At 33.6% G+C, this 21625-nt stretch overlaps 3 protein-coding genes across 3 annotated transcripts; all 3 read right to left on the reverse strand.

Moving 5' to 3' along the window:
• Positions 1 to 306: 306 nt before the first annotated feature.
• Positions 307 to 4484, reverse strand: LOC128234706 (uncharacterized). The gene is made up of 6 exons (XM_052949126.1): positions 4197 to 4484; positions 2946 to 3065; positions 1973 to 2024; positions 1816 to 1832; positions 864 to 961; positions 307 to 636 (listed from the first exon to the last, which is right to left on the reverse strand). The coding sequence occupies exons 1-6, from the start codon at positions 4270 to 4272 to the stop codon at positions 490 to 492; spliced, it is 510 nt and encodes a 169-aa protein (XP_052805086.1). The 5' UTR covers positions 4273 to 4484; the 3' UTR covers positions 307 to 489.
• Positions 4485 to 4691: 207 nt separating this feature from the next.
• LOC128235699 (uncharacterized) lies at positions 4692 to 7379 on the reverse strand. Its single transcript, XM_052950501.1, has 4 exons — positions 7273 to 7379; positions 5559 to 5876; positions 5122 to 5314; positions 4692 to 4824 (listed from the first exon to the last, which is right to left on the reverse strand). Exons 1-4 carry the CDS (start codon positions 7322 to 7324, stop codon positions 4692 to 4694), a joined length of 696 nt encoding a protein of 231 aa, XP_052806461.1. The 5' UTR covers positions 7325 to 7379.
• A 6757-nt stretch (positions 7380 to 14136) lies between these two features.
• On the reverse strand, positions 14137 to 19883 carry LOC128235700 (uncharacterized). The gene is made up of 7 exons (XM_052950502.1): positions 19718 to 19883; positions 16993 to 17172; positions 16336 to 16656; positions 15780 to 16055; positions 15553 to 15672; positions 14800 to 14851; positions 14137 to 14152 (listed from the first exon to the last, which is right to left on the reverse strand). The coding sequence occupies exons 1-7, from the start codon at positions 19881 to 19883 to the stop codon at positions 14137 to 14139; spliced, it is 1131 nt and encodes a 376-aa protein (XP_052806462.1).
• Between the last annotated feature and the right edge of the window lie 1742 nt (positions 19884 to 21625).

A 21625-nucleotide genomic window follows, 5' to 3' on the forward strand; every position in this document is an offset into this window, starting at 1 on the left:
AAACACGACCAGTAGATCACTGCAGTCATGTATTTCCTTATTAATGGCGTTCAGTTTATGGCTCCGCATTCAATAAAAACAAAGGTAATTGTCATAGTATTTCAAAAACATTTATAGAGACATACTTGGTAGCTAAAGCACAATGTGTTTAAATACAATAATGAAAGAAATAATAAAATGAGCACATCACAAGCGTCTAATGTGTAGGCTATTAAAATGAAAAATGTAAATATATAAGACAGTAAAAGTGTTTTACCAGTCACTAATACCATTCAGGTCATAAATATAATATATAATATATTTCAATATTCCAAATAGTGGTTTTGGTTTTTGTTTTCATTGGTTGAAACAATATTTATTAGTATAATATACAATAGAAAACGTAAACATTTCAGACATAATCATGAGGAATTAAAAATAGACACTCTACGATTGTTTTTGTCCTTTGATCTAGCACAACGTTGATGCATTGTGGGACACAGGATCTTCTCAAGCAGGGTCCTGTGTTGAGGGGATCTCAATGTCAGCATACTCCGTCGGCGTATTTGTTCTCCTTGCCGGAACTCTGGCGTTAGCTTCCTGTAGGAACGTGATGTCCAACTCGGCGTATGCTAGGCCGTCATCATCACTTGGTTGCTGGAATATATAGCATTGTTCTACCAAATGAATTATTTGTAATAATAATTACCGAATACGGATACGGATCAATTAAGGTGTTCTTCATACTCTGACATTGCAACTCAATGTAGTTTGTTATCCTGCACGTCTTATATTTTCTGGTCAGACTACCTTGTAATTTTAGTATAATATATGCATCACATGAAAGATCTCGAAAAATACCTCGCAAGGTGAAGAGCGCTTACCTGTGTTTCAATTCTCTGTGTTGCCGCCTGCCTCTGCACGACTGCGTACTGGACTCCTTCCGTTTCCATGTGTAGCACACCATTATCCGACGCCGTTTCTGTTTTTTCAGATATCATTAATATAAATTTATTTATAATAAGTTTTTTTGGAGGGAAATAGTTAATTATGCTCGAATGAAGAGAACGAGAACGAACAGTTTAAAATTGAATATTATTCAAAATGACAATATTTGAAAAATAACGTGACTTTTATAACTTTTTTTATCAATAATAGACAACAAATAAACGTTTGTTATGTTGATTAAGACCTAGAACTCTGATACAAATGCATACATTATTCAATTGTTTTGGGAAACAAAAAAAAACTGATCATTTGAATATTGCATTAAATAAATGTATGTTGGCAGTTGCATTTACATTGTACAAAGATTTTTATATTGCATCAACATGTATGCCATTTTTTTATGAGTTTATAAAACTTGTTTGTGAATGTTTCATAATTATTGTTAATTTTATAGATGTTTATTAAATCAATTTAGAAGTTTCATGATTTTTGTACCCTTGTTAAGTATCTTACAGGACAAATATATACTACACTGTACATAACTCGTGTTTAACGGAAACAAATCAAAGGGAAACAACTTATACATCGGCCTTAGTGTTTTTTTCATAAATTTTCAATCAATCAAAATTTTGATATGTTTAGTTTTTTATTTGTGAAGAATCGTTACTTATTGCTGAAGGGCTAACACTTAGTTTGTTAGAACATATTTAAAGATTTCTTCGTGAAAAGAAACCACGAAAGCTTCGTTGACCCCCGCTCAAATACGTTAATTTCAAGTAAAAATTCAAAATTAACTCTTAACATATACTTGGCACATGATGGGATTTTCACGGGGATAAAAATAATTTAAACATGCACGTATATTTACCCTAAAATATAAAAACTTACCGCTGGGATGTTCAACACTGAAAATAGAATGCAACAGGTATATCATTACTGTAATGAACATGCATGATTCGTTTAAGCTCTTACTTTGCAACTTTTAACAGATATGTCAAATTTTCATATTTGGAATCACTAATTTAAATTTACAATTGATACATACATTTCTATTGTGTTGACTCCGTTGTCCTTTCGTCCTTTAAGAAATATACATCCTATAAAGATAATTTTATATAAAACAAAGAACCAAATTAAGTTCTAAATAGTTGTACTTGTGGAGTATTGTATTTTGCAACTAGGTATGTTGATATACGGTACATAACATAAAATTTAACATCAAAGATAGTAGAACGATTAAAAAAGATATCAAATTTGTAAACTCGTACGAAACAAATCACTCAAAATATATATTTCCTATTCTATGCCTTCTCGTATTTGTAATTCAGTCGCCCTGAATATACCTTAATGCATTGAAATGTCAACTTAAACGAAACAGAAAACTGGAAGAATGTCGGTCTAACGACCATTAGTCAATGCAGTAGTGTTATTAAAAGAGGTCGTTCTCTATTTTTTGACCCCTTCAAAACTGAACGTTTTTCGTATTGTGCAGGAAAGTGCGTTATACTAGTGTTAGTATCTCAATCATTTTGGTCATAACACCACTTGTAATATAAAACATAAAATGGTGAAATATGTGCATTATATATTTTTTCTTTAAGATAAATATTATGTTTCGTAGCTTTATTTCTTTATTTGAGAATTTGCATGTTTGCATTTTAAAGTGTTTCTTTTATCATTGTCCATGATGTAATATAGTATCTGAATGCGTTGTGTGTTAACGGGAAATTGCTGAATAATTATATTTGCTTAAAAACGCATATTCGTATCAAACTAGGTCCGTGATAAAATAAATGATAAAAATGTGGCAAAACAGCGTATCGATGGTCAGTGCTCAATAGTTTTATATGATTAATGTAACAAGCGTTCATATAAGTCGACGGTGATATCAATAAAATGATACACAAAAAGTCTTGCTCTCGATATTACAGCCGTTTTATTTATCATTATACAACCTCTTATGGATAAGAATGTAGTTTACTTGATGAGAGTATTAAGATAAAGATACACATCCTTACTTCCGATTGCAAACAAGATGCAGAGTCCACAGAAAATGGCTGCCCCAATAAGTACATTGTTTACTAGGAATCGAAAGGTTGAAAACAATGTTTGAATGTCCTTTTCATGGGATGGACTACCTGCAATAAAAAAATTTCCAATGAGATTGCAATATCTTTGAAAAAACTAATTAAAGCCATTTCATGCATTATAAGCTTAATAAATATCTGAATATTTGATTACAAACCCTTTGTCACCGAGCTTAAAACTTTTATTGCCTTTTTCTCTGAGTTCATTTTTTTGCAAAATAATATCCGTTCATCGTCGCCGCCATAATTTAATGTTAACAGGCATTCAACTGTATTGTTACAAGTCTTTATAACAGTGCTTGTTTCATCTTCCCACCAAAACGTATAATGCCCGATAGCATTGCACTCATCCAACACAGTACATTTTACGACCACTGTTGTATCCGGAGGTAAATTAACAGGTGATGTCGTGTTTAAATACAGAGTCGTACCACCTGAAGTGTAGTGTAGGCATTGTTGAAATAAAAACATTAAAACTGATCAATGAAGAGGAGTAAATAACAGTTAGGATTAATTTTGTGATATCTGCTACTTCCTGTTGGGTAAATGGGTAAAACACTCTGTTGAAAACAAATAATAATATATAGATATATTCCGCAAGACGAATCTTTCGGCAAAACAAATGCATCATTAGAACGGAGATAGCAGTCTTGGTTTGATAGTAAATGAGACCGAAAGTCGACAACATAAATAAGATCGAGTACGTACCCGAAAAGGATACAGTATAGTTTTTAGTTTATTTGGATGATAAATGATCGCATCTTGTGGAACATGTAATGGTTCCCCCCAGCCATGCTTTTAGTCACTTTGTAAATTCCTTTGGAAACAAAACTGTGACCCCCATGTTTACCATAAGTCCATTTGTTTATACCAATATGTCTTAAATCATCGATGTTGCTCGACCATTCAATGACGCAAGATGGATTGGATTCATTCGTTTCACAAGAATTGTTTATGAAACAGATACTATCGTTGTATTCTTGTTGTACCCTTATATTACTGTTTTAGTTTACAAGTCATAAACACTAAGAAGAAAAACAATTTATTATGTATCCACCTATGCTAAAAACATTTACTTCGAGAAGGATAGGTATATTCTGTGTGCTAGGCCTTATTTCAATCTCCTTTTTACCGTCATTTAGTACGCATACTTTAAACATTAAATAATCTTGTTAAACTTACATTTGACACTGATGCTTTTGCATATGGAATGATCTGCTATTCCAAAGTCGTCAATACTTTTCCTGGTGCAACACATTACTGTTCCACTCCACAGTTTGTAAGTCGTTGTTACCTTAGCTGTGCTTGTAAAAGTATGAGAAGATCCATTAAACAAATCAGTTTGTTGAACATCAGATAGCAAAACATTGCCAATATGTATTTCTATTACCGGAGCCGGGAAAGCATTCCGCACTTCACAGATTGTTGTCGCGCTTTCACCGTCAAGAAATTCAGGAACTGTTAGAACGGGTCGGCTACCTTTCTCTGGAGATAAAACAATGATTTAACATCATCCAATATTATACACGATCAAACAATATTATTATTCACAAGGATAACGAATTATATCTTAATAAAATGTATATTCTACTTCCTTACCTACGTTACATAGAATGCCGTGTACTTCGTAAGGTGTTTCAATGGCTGCATTTGAAACCTGACACGTCACATTCCGTCTCAACAGTCCAGCCATTTGTTGATGAACCTTACTGAATACGTAAGACCCATTGTTCTTTTCGCTTTTAGCAAGAACAAATAAATCCTGTCCCAGTAAAAGTGCCACTTGTACAGGTTCTGTTCCATTTTCAGTCTGACAATATACGTCGGAATCACCATACACATAAATACATTCTGTTGTTTTAAAATCAGCGAATTGCTTTTATTATATCGAGACATTATTGTCCTAGTTGTACTGATATAACTCCTTTCTATTCCAAACTAACACATTAAAACAAAACCAATATTCAAAAGTCAGAATACTCGGTGAAATAAAAGCTAGGTACCTGGAATAAGAAGCTGCACATAATCCGTGTTGGCACCAAAATTACAATATAAATTATACATCCCTTCATGGCTTTTTTTAAAATTAAATATAGTCAATATGTACAAATATTCAGAGATCATTTTCTCTTCGTAAGAACCTTCTCGAAACCATATTTCATGAACATTTTTCTTCCATGTTCGTCTAGTGCATGGTTTATGCCGTAGAGAATAGTCAGACGGAAAAAATCCAAGCTTTACGTCCGCGCCGCGTACAACCGGGTTTAGAATCACGAGGGCTCCACATTGTCCAACAATTTCTGTAAATAAGCGGAATTATCAGATTAAAATGATGTTTTTGCTTTGTATTATTGAAACAACACATGGGCTGGCCTGATAATAAAATAAGACAAAACACATTCAATTATGTAAGGAGGCTTTAAGATTAAAATCAAACTAACAACCAACGAGGAAACAAAGATCAACTTGCACACTTTATATCTAAATAATTAAGTGTTTATCAATAAATTTGGTTAACAACTTGAAATGGACTCCGATATTTACCTTTCATATTTAAAAATATTAAGCTTGATCTTATTGTTGCATTTGTTGAACATCTGGCGTAGATCTCAGATCTGTTGTATTCAACAGACGCGTTCCATTTCAAAGAGAATGAACCGTCCTCATAATATATTTTAACATGTACCCCTTTCATTGTTTGAAATTGTGTGCTGCCTTCTATTCGGAATTTCCATTCTACTTCACACTCCCAAGGGTAGAACGGTGTTGCTTTCAGTGTAACCTCTCTGTTCACAAACGCTGGCCCTACCACTGATACGGTTCCGTAATTGTTCCTGGCTAAACAGATATACCCTAACAGAACTGAAAAAAAGTAGTAAACAAAAAAGTGCAAAATGATTGCGAGTACACATATCACTCTTGATAAGCGTATTTGACTCGTAAAACTAAAATCAAGTATTTGTATGGATGCATACGTAGGGCGATCAGTTCTAGTTGCAACTAAATCCATAAGAGCTTTAATGAAAAAAACTGTAAAAGATAATTAATATTTATTTTGATGATGCTACATTTAGTATCTAGAAGAAGATATGGCATAGATTTCAATTATAACATACATGTGTATACACTTAGGGTAGGAACGCTGCAGCATATGTGTTTATAATTTGAAACGATGTAATTATTTTCAATTATTTTCATTAGTTTAATGTTTACATTATTTGAGAATATGTTTTGTAAACTCTAAATGATTGATTGATCGTCGGAGCAAGCAAGCGTGTAAGTCCTTCTTAGCTTTGCAGATTGTACCCAATATGATCTAGCTTACTTAGATTGCAACGTCTTTTCTTCAAGCTAGGGACCAAATTATGACGTCATATCTGTTAAGTTATAAAACTGGAAGTCTTAGCGATTAGATGTAGAACATTTTGGACGCCAATAGGCTATTCCATTCTCTTGAAATGAGTGTTATAATCTAATCGGTAAAACACGTTATTGGTGTCTATCTTGTTAATGTTTTTAAACCTTAAACCATCCGTAGTGTAAACAATATGTTGTTCCTTATTTAGAATAAAATATATCGCTGCTACGTAGTTTATGCTTGTAAACGTCGATGACTTTATATATTTTGTTCAGTAGTTGAAATATGTCTGCTTTATTTCAGTGCATTTTGTAAAACACTATACTAGTGTTATTCATCTAGTAAAATCTTTATAAGCATGATAAAATACACTGGTCAAATTAGAAAGCAAGAAAGTTATTATAATTGCTTAAAAAAGAAAGATATTAAATATCAATAAATGGCAAAGTGATCAAGCTTAATAGCTTAATATAAGTATTGATACAAATGAAATTATAATTTATGAAATGTCTTTTTCACACAAAAGGTCATCTCAGTATGAGCAATTTACGCCAGATACGTGGGTTTGTTGTAGTTCTTGAAAAGGAAATGTACATGAAGCTAATAATGGTATTTAGGTGAAAATGAGTCAATGATGAATGTGACACAAAAAAACTCTGCTTTAGCATACTGTGTGAACAAGAGCATTTTTGCACTTTAGGGTTTTGGCATTTCGAAAGAAGAAGTAGAAGATACTGTTGAAGAAGCAGCATTAGCAGCAAAAGTAGGGGCAGTACCTGCACCAGCAGCAGAAAGCTCAGTAGCAGAGGAAATAGCATAAAAAAAATCGTTAAAGTAATAACACTAACTGAAATTAAACATCTGAAACACAACCGAGCAATTGTCATGTAACTTACTTACTAGTTAATCGCACGGCGAATTGAACACCCTTTAATATCCATTGGTGTTGCATTGCTCACACTCCAAATATTATTTATATGGATGAATACTTTGGTTGAATTTGTTTCGTTACAATGGATTATCACAATTTCAGAAAATTAAGACAGACGGCAGAATGAGAGTTACTTTTAATTATTTGGGCAGATAAATAGAGATCGTCCTTTCGGTCAACAATTATTTAACTGAAGCACCGGAAACTAAGTCCTTTCATAGTTTCTATGTAGCAATAAGTTTATTATTAATGTTTATAATAAGTGTTTTGGAAAATGTGGGAATTTAAATGTTTGTCAGCACTCGATCTATCTCAATTATGAGTCTGAAGCATGAAAAGTTATAAAATACATGTTAGATGCTTGTATTCAATAAACGAAACGTATTCTTGTACATATATATATATATATATATATATATATATATATATATATGTGTGTGTGTGTGTGCATAACATTCAAATGTATATAAATAATACTCAGTCACTCTTTTTTCCCATATAGTCAGCAATTACACTCTGAAAATAACCTTAACAATAATAGTTTGGCTCTGCGAAGAGGGACAGTTTTTAGACATATTCGCAAACATGTGAACGAAACATAAATCCCCTTAGGCTTATAACTTAAACCGTCCGTCATTAGGTCTTAGTCATGCAGAGATACAGTTGCCATTGCCACCAAAAGAGATTAGTGGAATTCCACTTGTATCATACAGCACGAACTCAACCTATGTCAATCAGTGGTCATAAATGGCTTACATGCAACATTATACCAACGATTGCATTGCGAAACACACAGACACACGAAACGACGTTATCGTAGTTATTCGGTAAAAGGTACTGCAACCACAAAACAATTATTAAAACTAAGTAATAGCGTCCCGCGAGTGAGTCATTTCAATAATATTTGTAATGGGAGAGGTGACTGATTTGCACCCTGTTGTAAATTATCAATACGTTAGTTATCAACAGTTAAGCTCCGCTTACATGTAACCGCTTCGACATAGAAGTTGTTGTATAGACGAAAACAAAAGAAACTCTTTCAAAAATATTTGGAATAGCGGTTTTGCTTCTTTTCCCCATTTCGGTTCAGATCATTCTCTTACATGGCAATATATTGGCCTGCATATGGTTGGCTTACTATATATGCATAATTAAAAATATGATGCTCAACCTTGATTATTTTTTTTTACATGCATTGTACTTTGAATCTTTTCTTAACATCGCCGGTCATTGTCCGCTTATATCAAGCACTAACATTGTTTCAAGTGTCATTATATTATATGGTTACAAATACTATTGTACATACTATGAAATAATGGTGACCTTCGGACCATTACTTTTTTTATTAAAGTGACACTCTTATTCAAAATCAATACATACACATGTATAACATACATACATTTTGAGAGATAAATCTTCAACTACTTACTAAACAATGCATTTATGAAAAATACTTATTACTGATAACAATATTGTAATCGCGTATTTGAAAACTTCAAACGCAAATTTATTAAAGGATTGATGAGTGTTAAACGATTAAATGTGATGTACACCTCCTCATAAAGGTAGAAATACCGTGTTGACTGCACATTTCTTTCAAATTAAACTCGGAATCCTTCATAAGAACCATTGTTTTCGACATTTATTTATCCTTTTTGGTATATTAAAATAATTGTATGAATCGTGGTGAATCTTATTTGGGAGTAAGAGTGCATCTTTAATCTATTGATCTAAAATAAAGTGTTGTTTGTGTTATTGTCTGCATGAATAATTAGAAACGGGTTTTGTAAATACCTTTTTCAACATGTAACCATTTTAAGATCTATATGCTTTTATTCCGAGGTTTTCATTGTTATGTTTGTTAGGTTATGTATGTTAGCTTTCATGTCGGGAAATAGCTCATTGAGCTTATGTTTCCTGTTATTTTAAATCCGACTATAAATAAAGATTCTTGTATCTTATCTTATCTCTTGTATGTAGGCTTAATCATAATAATTTCAACTTTCGCGGATGTTTAAAGGCCCGCATACTGCTTTTCATCCAATCAACATTTGCTGGGTCAGATCTTGCTTCAGCCAATGAGGTTTTATTCCAAGCCAATTAAATGAAATGTTCTTACTCCGCCAGTTCTGAATCATTAAGATTTACCTTCATGTCATATAACTATGAATGATATAACACTAAAACGAAAGGGAAAAAAAGTAATTAAATGATTAAATAAAAAAAACTAATCCTCAACCAAGGCCAAATATTAATGCAATCCAAGATCCCTCTGATGGCGAACTCTGCCTAGATGATGCTAGTAAAGCTGAAATACTCAATACCCACTTTAAAAATCAATCTTTATTAGATGATACCGGCCACATTGTTCCGCCAGCCAGTAATCATAACAGTAACCGCAAAATTGACAATATCACAGTGCTACCAAATGAGATAACTGACATTATATCATCATTGCCTGTTAATAAAGCCTCAGGACCCGATGGCATAAGCAATCGAATCCTAAAAGAATATTCTAACGCGTTAGCTCGCCCGTTGTGCTCCCTATTTAATATGTCTCTCTCAATCGGTAGATTTCCAAAATTATGGAAAGATGCTAATGTGTGTGCAGTTTTCAAAAAGGGTGATTCCACACTTCCTGTTAACTATCGTCCTATATCCCTACTTAATACAATGGAAAAGGTGTTTGAAAGGGCAATATATAAACACTTCTTTAACCACCTTCGTGACATAAACTTTTTTACCCCATTCCAGTCAGGCTTTCGGCCAGGCGATTCTACTGTTAATCAGCTTGCATACCTTTATAACACATTTTGTAAGGCATTAGATGATGGCCTAGAAGTTAGAGCAGTATTCTTTGATATCAGTAAGGCATCATACGTGCATGGAATGAACTTCCACAGAATATGCGGGATTGTCGTTCAATTGCATCCTTTAAATATGCACTTCGTAGTCGATTGCCAGTCTGCCCGCTTTACTATTATTACGGTAACCGCCGATTACAAGCACTTCACACTCGACTGCGTACTAGTTGCAGTGGTCTTAACTATCACCTTTATTGTAAAAATATTATCAGCTCTCCTCTTTGCGAGTGTGGTGAAGTTGAAAGTAGTACTCACTATTTTATGCATTGTCCTTTATATACCGACTCTCGACAAACTTTCTTTCGTGATATGTCAATTATCACAGAAATTAACATTGGTTTCATTCTCCATGGCAATCCAACCCTAAACAACGAGAACAACTCCAAAATATTTGATACTGTTCATAAATTCATACAAGACTCGAAACGTTTCTGATCATAACCTGACTTACAATGTGTTTCCCCAATATGGTATGTACCCAACTTCTTTTCTTCCTTCATATCTGTCCACACCCTACTTATATATCCTTTATACTGTCACTTGTGCTTATTTTGTATCTATTATGTATCATGTTTGAACTATTGAATCCATATCTAAAAAATAAAACAAACTTATTCCTATGTTTTTAGCATTAGAAACAACCTTTCTCGCATAAATGATATATATCGTCTAATCGTCAATCATACGCATTTTTCTGGAAATGAGTAATTTAATTCCTTTGGAGAAGAAATCTATAAGCTTTGCTTTCGTTCCAATCCATTTCAATATTAAAGACAACTTGTGTGTGTGTGTATATTCTGTGTAGTTTGTTTGTATATGGTGAATAAAATATGTTTAAATCAAATAAAAAAAACTCGCCTTCGCCATGTCCTGTTTTTAAGCAAATTGGAAGAGTAGTAGTGTTTTTTGTATTTAGAACGCTCTTTTTTACTTATTTCTGCCAAAATCCGGAGGAAAACAAAAACCTTCGGCCTTGACGTCGTTTCAGAAATTTACATTTTCGACAACAAATTGTTTCGTTTAAATGTATGTTATAGTATATCAATTTCTGCAATTGTTGAGGAAAATGATTTGTGTGGTTTCCAATACAGCCGTAGGCCAGATATTGTCAACATGTTTTCATAAAGTTTGTTTGTAGACCTAGCTCACAAAACACGTTCGATTTCTTGCAAATTTAGGCTAGACAACGTTCTTATTGAGTTACCTGGGGCTCGCAACGGCAACTATATATCTTCATAACATAATACGAAGAACATACGCTCTAGTACATTTTATTTCGTGCACAGGTGTGCTAAAATGACCAGTTACACACAAAATCATGTACATCAACATCACATTCATGTTCTGTTATATTGGATAAGGTAAACGAATCAAAATCTTACAAAATAATCAACTATATGCACACAATACAACAATCACATATACCATAGTTTCAGTGTTTCACTAATACCAATTTAGTGCTTATAAATAAATGTTCAGCGATTCACTTCAAACACGTGAACTTCCTTTGGAATGGGGTTAACCCGGTCTACAAGATCTCAACATCAAAGACAGTCCCAACATTGCACAGTTAAACCTTTAGGCCTATTTAGAGTCTACAACAACTTATAAACAAATAAACAACATAACAACATATAAACTTATTACAAACTTATAGTACTTAAGAGCCAGATACAAACAATCTCACTGGATGAATATAAACGCAGACAGAGTAACAGTAACAGTGGCAACTTCTCCAAGGAGACAAGACACCAATGGCAATGCACTATTAGTACAAACGTAACCAAAAGCATTGAGGATTTGTGCCTATATTTGTGCGCCCTGAGTATATGAAGCGTTCTCGGTAAACACTATAGATATGGTTTACATTAACATATTATTGGATTAAAAGATAAAGAATTAATGATACGCAGTATTTTGGAAATAGCGAATGATTAACAAACGATAACAATGCACTTCTAAGTTGCTGTCTAATATAAAATGTACAATTGTCAATATATTACAAGAAAGAAGTACATAAAAGAATCACACTTAAGAACAATATCAATACATTTTCTAACAGTTAACATTGCCTTAACGGCCTTAAAACGGTTTGCGAAATTAAAGTGATTACAGGAATTCCGAATGACACAAATACGTCTATATAGTAAATATTTTGACTTGTAACCAACATCATTTATATAGCATGAATGTAGTTTGTGTCCGGTGCGATGGTCCGACGACCACTGTGGGCTGACGGGGTATCTACATAGTCGTAGTGGCTGACATTTTCGTTTGAACGGTCCTGGATTCCGTCCATATCCAATAGTGGCGGTGCGTTTTCGTTTTCGATTGCATTTGCAGACACTCCTCCCTTCAAATAACTTTATTATTATCATTTACAGTATTGGTGACACTCTTTTTAAACGAATACTGAGAAACATGATATTATTATTCCAAGACACAAACAAAAACTAATTATCTAAGAAATGTATAATATATATATAATGGTTACGCTGATGGTAGCTGAGGATGTAGCGTACCTCGTACAATCACTAACAACCCTCAGTGGCTTCTAACACACGATATCACACGTTTTGTATGAAACCGCTTCGCTCTCGAGTGGTATAAAGCTACTGAAGGTTTCAGTTACGAAAAATGTATAAAGTGACCCCAACCCTGACATTTAAATGCTTTACACAAATCGTAAAATATAATACAAAATCACATGTTTTTGAATACGTGTATTGAAGCTGATCCCTCATAGATTGAACGATTTGACAACTTTTTTAATTTTTTATCTTGGAACGAGGTAATTTTTGCAAAAACTCAATGGAAACCAGTTGATATATAAATTAGATCGCATATTTTTATATTTAAGTTCAAAATTTGATGTTTTATGCATTAGCCATAAAACATTTATTTTCGAACAGAAATATGAAAATCTACGATCTGTTTTTTTCAGCAACCTGATATTATTGGTTTGTAGATATTTACGCAAAAAATTGCTCTTTCCAAGACAAAAAAATAAAATGTAAAATTGGTCTAGAGTGCAGCTTTAAATAAGAGTTTCGTTTTTTAAGCATTAAACTGGTTTTGAATAACGATGTCTTACACGTCTGGCAACATAAATAATAAATCATATCGGGAGCTGAAACATTATATGGTTCTTGATAACGAAGACTTCACATTTGTTGGCTATAAGTTAAGGATATCTTACTAAATGTCGAAGCGTGGTTGTCTCAATATTAGACTGAATTTCATCGTACACATGTGAACTTCGCTCTTCAGGTCGTCTTCGAACCGTTTCAAAAACTGTGTCAAAAAGAAAAAGGTTTTCATCAATCATGTAATTACTGTGTTCCTGGGATTAAAATCAAAATGAAATGTTTACAGACTCCAAAACACTCGAAGACATTCTTACACTCATCTGAATGCCATTGCACTCATGTGAACGTCAACAGTTTATGTGTTTTATTTTTTGTGCAAACGATCAGCGAATTTAACCGATGTCAACAATATTCAAGTATAACATTAAAACCAATGAAAATTATTCTTCTGAATGCATTGATAATTGACCCAAGGTTCATTGATAAACATTAACGTTATATTCATATAAGTGTGCATTTCTGCACAATTTGTCTTTTATCTTAATTCTCTTAAGTGTTTACTTTAGAGTTTTTGTCTGCTAAACATGTCTCAGCAGCTTCCAATTAAAACATCAATCCAGTGTACTTGCATGGATCTTACATGCATATGTATCTCAAATGGTTGTACTTTCTCAAGCTTCAATCATGGTTGTTCGTATTCAGAGACAGGTTGTGCTGAATTAAGCAGTGAGGTAGCAAGCGTCCATTGATAGATAAACATAATCAACATTTTAAATTTCTCGAGGTTGACACATTAAACTGAATGAATTTCCGAATGTCAGCCTTTGCAAATTTATGTGCCGCTTGTTACTATAATCACAGAAAATCAATTAACATTTTATTACTTTGATCCAAACCTAGGATTAGCAGGAAACAAATGACATCGAAAGCGTAATATTTCACAATTGTATTCACTGTCTTAATTCTTGTGGTTTTGGGTTACATAAACACAACACAATATTTTAATTTTGTATCAATGAGCTTATGATTGGCAGCTGAAACCTTAAAAGATTTTCAATTGTATTTATGATATTTTTTTATATAATTCATTTAAATATGTTTTATGTATATTTAATTCATTAAGATTTGTTTTCGTAATCAATTTGGAATGTCTATGAGTGTGACGTATGTTACATATTTTGTAGATACTAAACTTGTATATAACACTTTTTAAACCAAAACAAATCAATAGAAAGGTACCTTATGATATATATCACCAGGGAACATGATGATATTTACAAAGGTTTTTAAAAAAATTATTTAGGCTTGTATGTATAGTAAACAAGAAATGATAACTTACCGCCTTGATTTTCAGTACTAAAAAAGAACGCAACAAATATTTTGTTTAGTTCAAGGAGAAATGTACTTAAACTGCCTTATCGGAAAAAACTGTCCGGAATGAGTTGCAAAATCTATCAAAAATTTAAATCAATCCAACTTTACAACTTGATAGCAGTTATGTGAAATTTTAAATATATAATTTAAACTTGCAATTGATACGTACATTTCTATTGTGTTGACTGCGTTGTCCGTTCGTCGTTTAAGAAATATACATCCTATAAAAGATTTATATATATTATATATACTAAATCTAGATCTCAATAGCTGTTTTGAGGAGTCTACGTATCTTATTGTATTTTGCAACTAGATACGTTGTAATACGGTGCATAACATAACATTGAACAACAAATAAAGCAGAACAATTAAAAAGGTATCATCAAATTGTTAACTTAATGATTTTTCACACAACACGTGTTTATTTCTAACCGTTTACTCCAGTCGACCCTTTCAAAACTTCCCATTTTGCGTATTGTACAGAAAAGTGCTTTTTACTTAATTCAGTATCTATATCATTTTGACCTTTGAAACACTTGCAATATTAAATACAATGGTGAAATATGGGCATCTTATATTTTGTGTTCAAGATTAATATTATGTTTGGAATGCATTGTGTTTAAATGGTAAATCGCTGAATAAATATATGGCATAAAGACATGTTCGTATGAAACAGAGTGCTTAACTTTGGAAAAAATCACGGACGTATAGGTCCGTGACAAAATTAATGAAATATCTGAACACTTAGATATCCGGATGTTTAAGGCGTTTGGATTTGGTCGACGATGCTATCAGAAAAAATATATATTTATAGTTTTGCACTCGATTTACAGCCATTGAAAAGTAAGAACTATTATTATCAAACCTCAGATGAATGAAAACTTAGTTAATTTGATGAGAGTATAATATGCAAAATACTTACTTCCGATTACAAACAGGATGCAGAATCCACAGATAACGGCTGCCCCAATAAGTACATTGTTGACTGGGAATCGGAATGTTGAAAACAATGTCTGAATGTCCTTTTCATGGGATTGACTGCCTGCAATTGTTTGTTTCCAATAAAATTGCAATATCATTGAAAGAAGCTAATTAAAGACATTTCATGCTTTATAAGTTTTATAAATATATGAAAAGCTGATTACCAACCCTTTGTCACTGAACTTAAAACTTTCAATGACACTTTCTCTGGGTTTATTTTTTTGCAAAAAAATATCCGTTCACCGTCGCCGGCATGATTTAATGTTAACAGGCATTCGTCTGTTTTGTTACAAGTCTTTATAATAGTGCTTTCTCCATCTTCCCACCAAAGCGTATATTGCCCGTTTGCATTGAACTCATCCAACACAGTACATTTTACGACCACTGTGGTATCCGGAGGTACATCAACTGGTGACGTCGTGTTCAAGTACAGGGTCGGACCACCTAAAATGAAGTGTAGGCATTGTGGAGATCAGAACAAAATTAAATCTGTTAAATGATTAAAAGAAAAAATAACAGTTTTTATACATTTTATGATATTTGCGACTTACTGTTTTGGTAAATTGGTAAAACACTGTGTCTATAATATAGTACAATATAATAATACATTCCGCATAATGATCTTTCGGCAAATCAAAAGGCATTATAAGTATGGAGATAGTAATCTCGGATTGATAAATAGTGTGGACGTACGTCGACAACATAAATACAATCGAGTATGTACCTGAAAATGATACGGTATAATTTTGAGTTAAATGGGTTGAGAAATGATCGCATCTTGTGGAACATGTAATGGTTCCCCCAGCAACACCGTTAGTCACTTTGTAAATCGCATTGGAAACAAAACGGTAACTCCCATGTTCAACAATAGTCTCATTACTTAATGCAATATAACGTAAATCATCCCTGTTGCTTGGCCAATCAATTGCGCAAGGTGGATTTGATTCATTCGTTTCACAAGAAAGGATTTTGTAACAGATAGAAACACTGTCGTTATATTCTTTTTGTATTTTGTTCACGGACATCGAAATAACCGACGGCGGATCTGAAAACAGAACACGACAGAATCTTATAAAGCTGTTATTGTTTACAATTCAGAAACACTAATAAATAATAAATAACAATTCCTTCCGTGCTACACACATTTATCACGAGAAGGATATGTTTATTAAGTGTGTAAGGCCTTATCTTAATCACCTATTTTTGAACTTCTTTGAGTACGCATATCTTATACAATAAATACGCGGTTTAAACTTACATTTGATACTGATGTTTTTGCATATGGAATGATCTGCTATTGCAAAGTCGTCAAAACTTTTCGTGGTGCAACACATTTCTTTTCCATTCCACAATTTTTTAGTCTTAGTCACTTTAGCTGTACTTGTAAATGTATGAGAAGATCCATTAAATAAATCAGTTTGTAGAGCATCAGATAGCAAAACATTGCCGACACGTATATCTATTACCGGAGCTGGGATAGCATTGTGCACTGTACAGGTTATTGTCGAGCTTTCACCGTCAAGAAATTCAGGAACTGTAAGAACGGGTGGGCTACCTTTCTCTGGAATTAAATCAAGGATTAAAACAACATCCCATATTATACACGATAGAACAATATGATATCCTAACAATATAATAACAATGTATTATGTATATGATACTTGCTTACCTACGTTATATAGAATGCCGTTTACTTCGTAAGGTGTTTCAATGGCTGCATTTGAAACCTGACATGTCACATTCCGTCGCGACAGTCCGTCCATTTGTTTGTAAATGTTACTAAATACGTAAAACCCTTTGTTCCATTCGCTTTCAGCAAGAACAAATGTTTCCTGTCCCAGTAAAAGTACTGTTTGTACAGGTTCTGTTCCATTTTCAGTCTGACAATATAGAAGAAGAATGAAGGACCCATCCTCCGAATATCTTGTAACATTAGGCCCAGTCATTGTTTGAAAGTGTGTGCCGCCTTCCATTCTGTATTTCCATTATATGTCACACCCCAAAGGGTAGAACGGTGTCGCTCTCAGTGTAACCTCCCTGTTCACAAACGCTGGTCCTACCACTGATATGGTTCCGAACTGGTTCCTGGCTTCGCAGATATACCGTAACAGAGCTAAAAATGTAGTAAACAAAAAAATGAAAAATGAAAGCGAGAACACACGTCACGCTCAAAAAGTATTTTACTCGTAAACTGAAAACATATATCCATAAAGATAAATTTAGGTTGCGATCAGTTTTAATTGCAACTGAATCTATAAGAGCTATGCCGAAAAACTGTACGATTATTATCATTCAATCTGATTTTGCTACATTAAGTATCTTGAAGACGATATGGCATTGAAATCAATTTTGACATACATTTATAAACGCAGACGGTAAGAACGCTACATCACTAATATTAAGTATCTAAAAACGTTATAATTCTAATAAATTATTTCCATTGGTTTAATTTTTGCCCTCTTCTAGAACATGTTTGTAGAAACGCCGATAGGCTATTCCATTCCCTTATAATGATTGTTATAATCTCATCAGTATAACATGTCATTTTTTACAATTTAATTAATACTTTTAATCCTTAAACCGTTGGTAGTGTCAACAATATTTTGGCCCTTATTTAGAATGTTGAACAAATTTTACATTGTTCATGCTTGAAAACGTCGATGACTTAATTGAAAGATTCGAAGCAGCTCAAACATCAGTATCAGTAGAAGTAGCAATAAAATAAGTTGATGTAGTAATAACACTTATTGAAGTTTAACATATAAAACAAAAATAATCTAAATGTATCTTACGAACCAGTAAAGCGCACTAGAAATTGAACACCCCTTATAATCCATGGTGGTAGCATTGCTGGTGCAACAAATATTATTTATCCTGATGAATATGACTCCTGCACTTTGGTTGAATTTGTTGAACAATTCTTTCCAATGGATACTAGTAATCACAATGTTTAAAAAAAGAGACAGACCGTCCCTCATTTCTTCTTTGAGGAAAGTAAGTATTTTTTGCTCTTTCGGTTTACAATTGTTTAACTGAAGAGCCGGAAACTCATTCTTTTCATAGTTTTATACAGAAATAATTCTTACTTTTATATGTATTATACAAGTTCCCATTCGCAGACAGTCGACACAATTAGAGTATTCTTGTAAGTAGTCACTGTACGGACAGAAACGATACCAATTGTCAAGTTCAAACCACATTAAAAATGATGATTTAATATTTATGCTGAATTGATATTTATACTAAGGGTTTAGTACACTATGGAAATTTTAATCTGTACTGAATCAATCTTAATTCCAAGTCTGAATCCTGAAACACGTATAAAATACATGCTCGATCTTTGTTTTAAATTAAAAAAATCGTATACTCATACATATATACATGGACAGAAAGAGTGTGCAAAACATTATAATATACTGGTCAAAAAGTCATACTACTAGGTATAAAATGGTATAAAGTTTCGAATGTATGGAAAAAAACGTTTTCATGTCATACATAATATGAAATAATGAATCAAGGACAATTGTTCATTGCAATTTTCAATGAAGCTCATTGCTGTGAACAATGCCTTTTATCGATTTGATCAATATAGGGGTCAGGGTGTAAAGGTCACAATACAGCTCGTTTCGGCGAATAACCGTTTTGTTTGGCCAACCACTGGAATATAAAAATCTTTAATCTTATCTTAATTGTATAAGGCGTATATGTTCTCTTATTTTAAACCTTAGTAATGTGTATATCCCCCGAAACTGTCCCTGCATTCAATCATTCTGCCTCTTGATGAATTACGAGTTTTGTCATTTTCTGTTAAGAAATTGCATCCCATTCCTGTTCAAGAAAGAAGGTCCACTTGGGTGCTATGTGGCGTTATACGAAGAGAAACGCGGCATCCATGATCATCCCAGACGTAAAATGCACGAGAGGGCGGGCGAAATTGCGGGCCAGGTCATGCGCTGTATGCTATTTTCCTGGACAAACTGGTTCACAACAGCAGCCGTATGGGGCCTAGCATTGTAATATTGATATATTGGCTGGCGACCGTTTATCTGGCGTAAGAACGGAAGCACGTTCGGTCCAAGAATCTCGTCTCGATATTCCAGATATACCTCCCCATAGCATAACTGATACTCCATTTCCCGTCATAACGGTACAATGCGCTTGACGTTCACGACGACGGCACCACAAGCTGGCGTCTGTCAACATTCTGTAGGTAAAATCGCGACTTGTTCTTGAACAACACAGTCCGCCACTGCGTTCTGTTTCAGCGCGCATGTTCGTTGCACAATGTTAGCCGGGCATGTATGTGCCGGTATTGTAAACCTGGTTTCTTTGCCGGAACACGTGAATTATGCCAGGAGGGGTGCATCCGGTTACGAATATTTGGAATGAAACAGGTCGTTTAATTCAAGGTATCGGTCTTCCTGGCCGGAAGTGGTTCTGAGTCGCCCTGATCGCGGCACATCACGAACGGTCCCTGTCGCTTAAAACCGTTACCATAAATCGTTGCACGGTTAACGTTGAAGCGCCCTGCAATGTTTTCATAGTTACATCCCGCATATTTCAATGCGATAACACGTATCCGGTCGTCGTCGGGTTAATTGTTACGATTTATTACTTCAAAAAAAGTGTTATATGGACATTTCTAATGGTACTGTCTTAAAGTGAACTACTTTTAATATACATGCAGATGTTCAAAATAAAAAGAGCACTCACAAAATAAATACCATCGTTGATGATTATTAAAATTGCATTAAAAGTCAAAAGGGAACACATATATATGCAATATTTTGCAAATATTTTTATTCCTATATTATTAGCATCTACACTCTGTCAATAACCTAAACAGTAATAGTTTTGCTCTTGCTTGGATTTGTTAGGCATGCCACATTTATATAGTATATACCATTTATTACTTGACCACATTGTCATGATCCACCTGAACTCTATTAACATTATTTCACCGCTGTTTGTTTTTGCTGAATTTATCTTTAGACCTCATTCGTACATTACGATTTAACACGTGGCAAAAAAACGCAGCTTATTGCGTTTGGTTGTTGGCTGATTATTTTAATGTATTAACTCTAATACACGTTGTATTTGTTTTCTTACGAGTAATCATAGTAAACTGAACTGTATAAAGGTGTTCTTATTATTTATGATATGGCTGACATTTCAATGTATTTCAAAACCAACATAACATGTCTAGTTAACTGATTGCGTGCGTGCGTTTGTTCGTTCGTGCGTTTGTGCGTTTTTGTGTGTGCGTCCATGTGTATGCTAAGTATACCGGGACTTAAACGAAATCATTAAGTCACATGTAAACATACAACTATGTTTGCATTTAAAAACGCAGGAATTGGATAGTCTCAACCATCGCAAAATTAAAGTGGCAGAATGCACAACTCGCTACGGAAACTGATATGGTCCGTAGTCATCGTTTATGTATTTTTGCATAAACCATAAAGATCAAGATCAGTTAATAATGTCGGACAATAAGTATATTAGATTGTTTAAAACTGAATTGCTGTCAGTCAAGGACTCAATAAGATATACCCACATTTTAACCCTTCTTCCATTTTCAGATCGTCATAACAAAATTGATGGCTTTTTTAGATAAGAAGTTGATTGCGTTTTAAAGAAGTAACATGTTGTGAACTCATAAGTTCGCCAACCGTTTCAATGTGGTAACCTTAGAGATGTAGTTCCCATTTGTATTAGCATGCTGCAAATAGCCAGATTACAAGATCCGCAAATCAAAGTACCAAGATTCAATCCATTGAATTATCATGGGGTAAAACGCAATGTAAGTAAAGTAGTTATAATTTGTTTTTATATTAAACAGTTGGTAAGACATATTCGCAAACATGTGAACGACATATTGATTTACAAAATCTTATTAGTGTCGCAGTCCGTCGTGTGGACCTAGTCATGCAGAGATTCAGTTGTCATTGCCACAAAAAGTGGGAAAAGTGTACATCTTCTTGTGTTAAACTGCACGAAATTAACCTATTTCA

Source organism: Mya arenaria, chromosome 5 (genome assembly GCF_026914265.1).
Source record: "Mya arenaria isolate MELC-2E11 chromosome 5, ASM2691426v1".
Classification (NCBI taxonomy): domain Eukaryota; kingdom Metazoa; phylum Mollusca; class Bivalvia; order Myida; family Myidae; genus Mya; species Mya arenaria.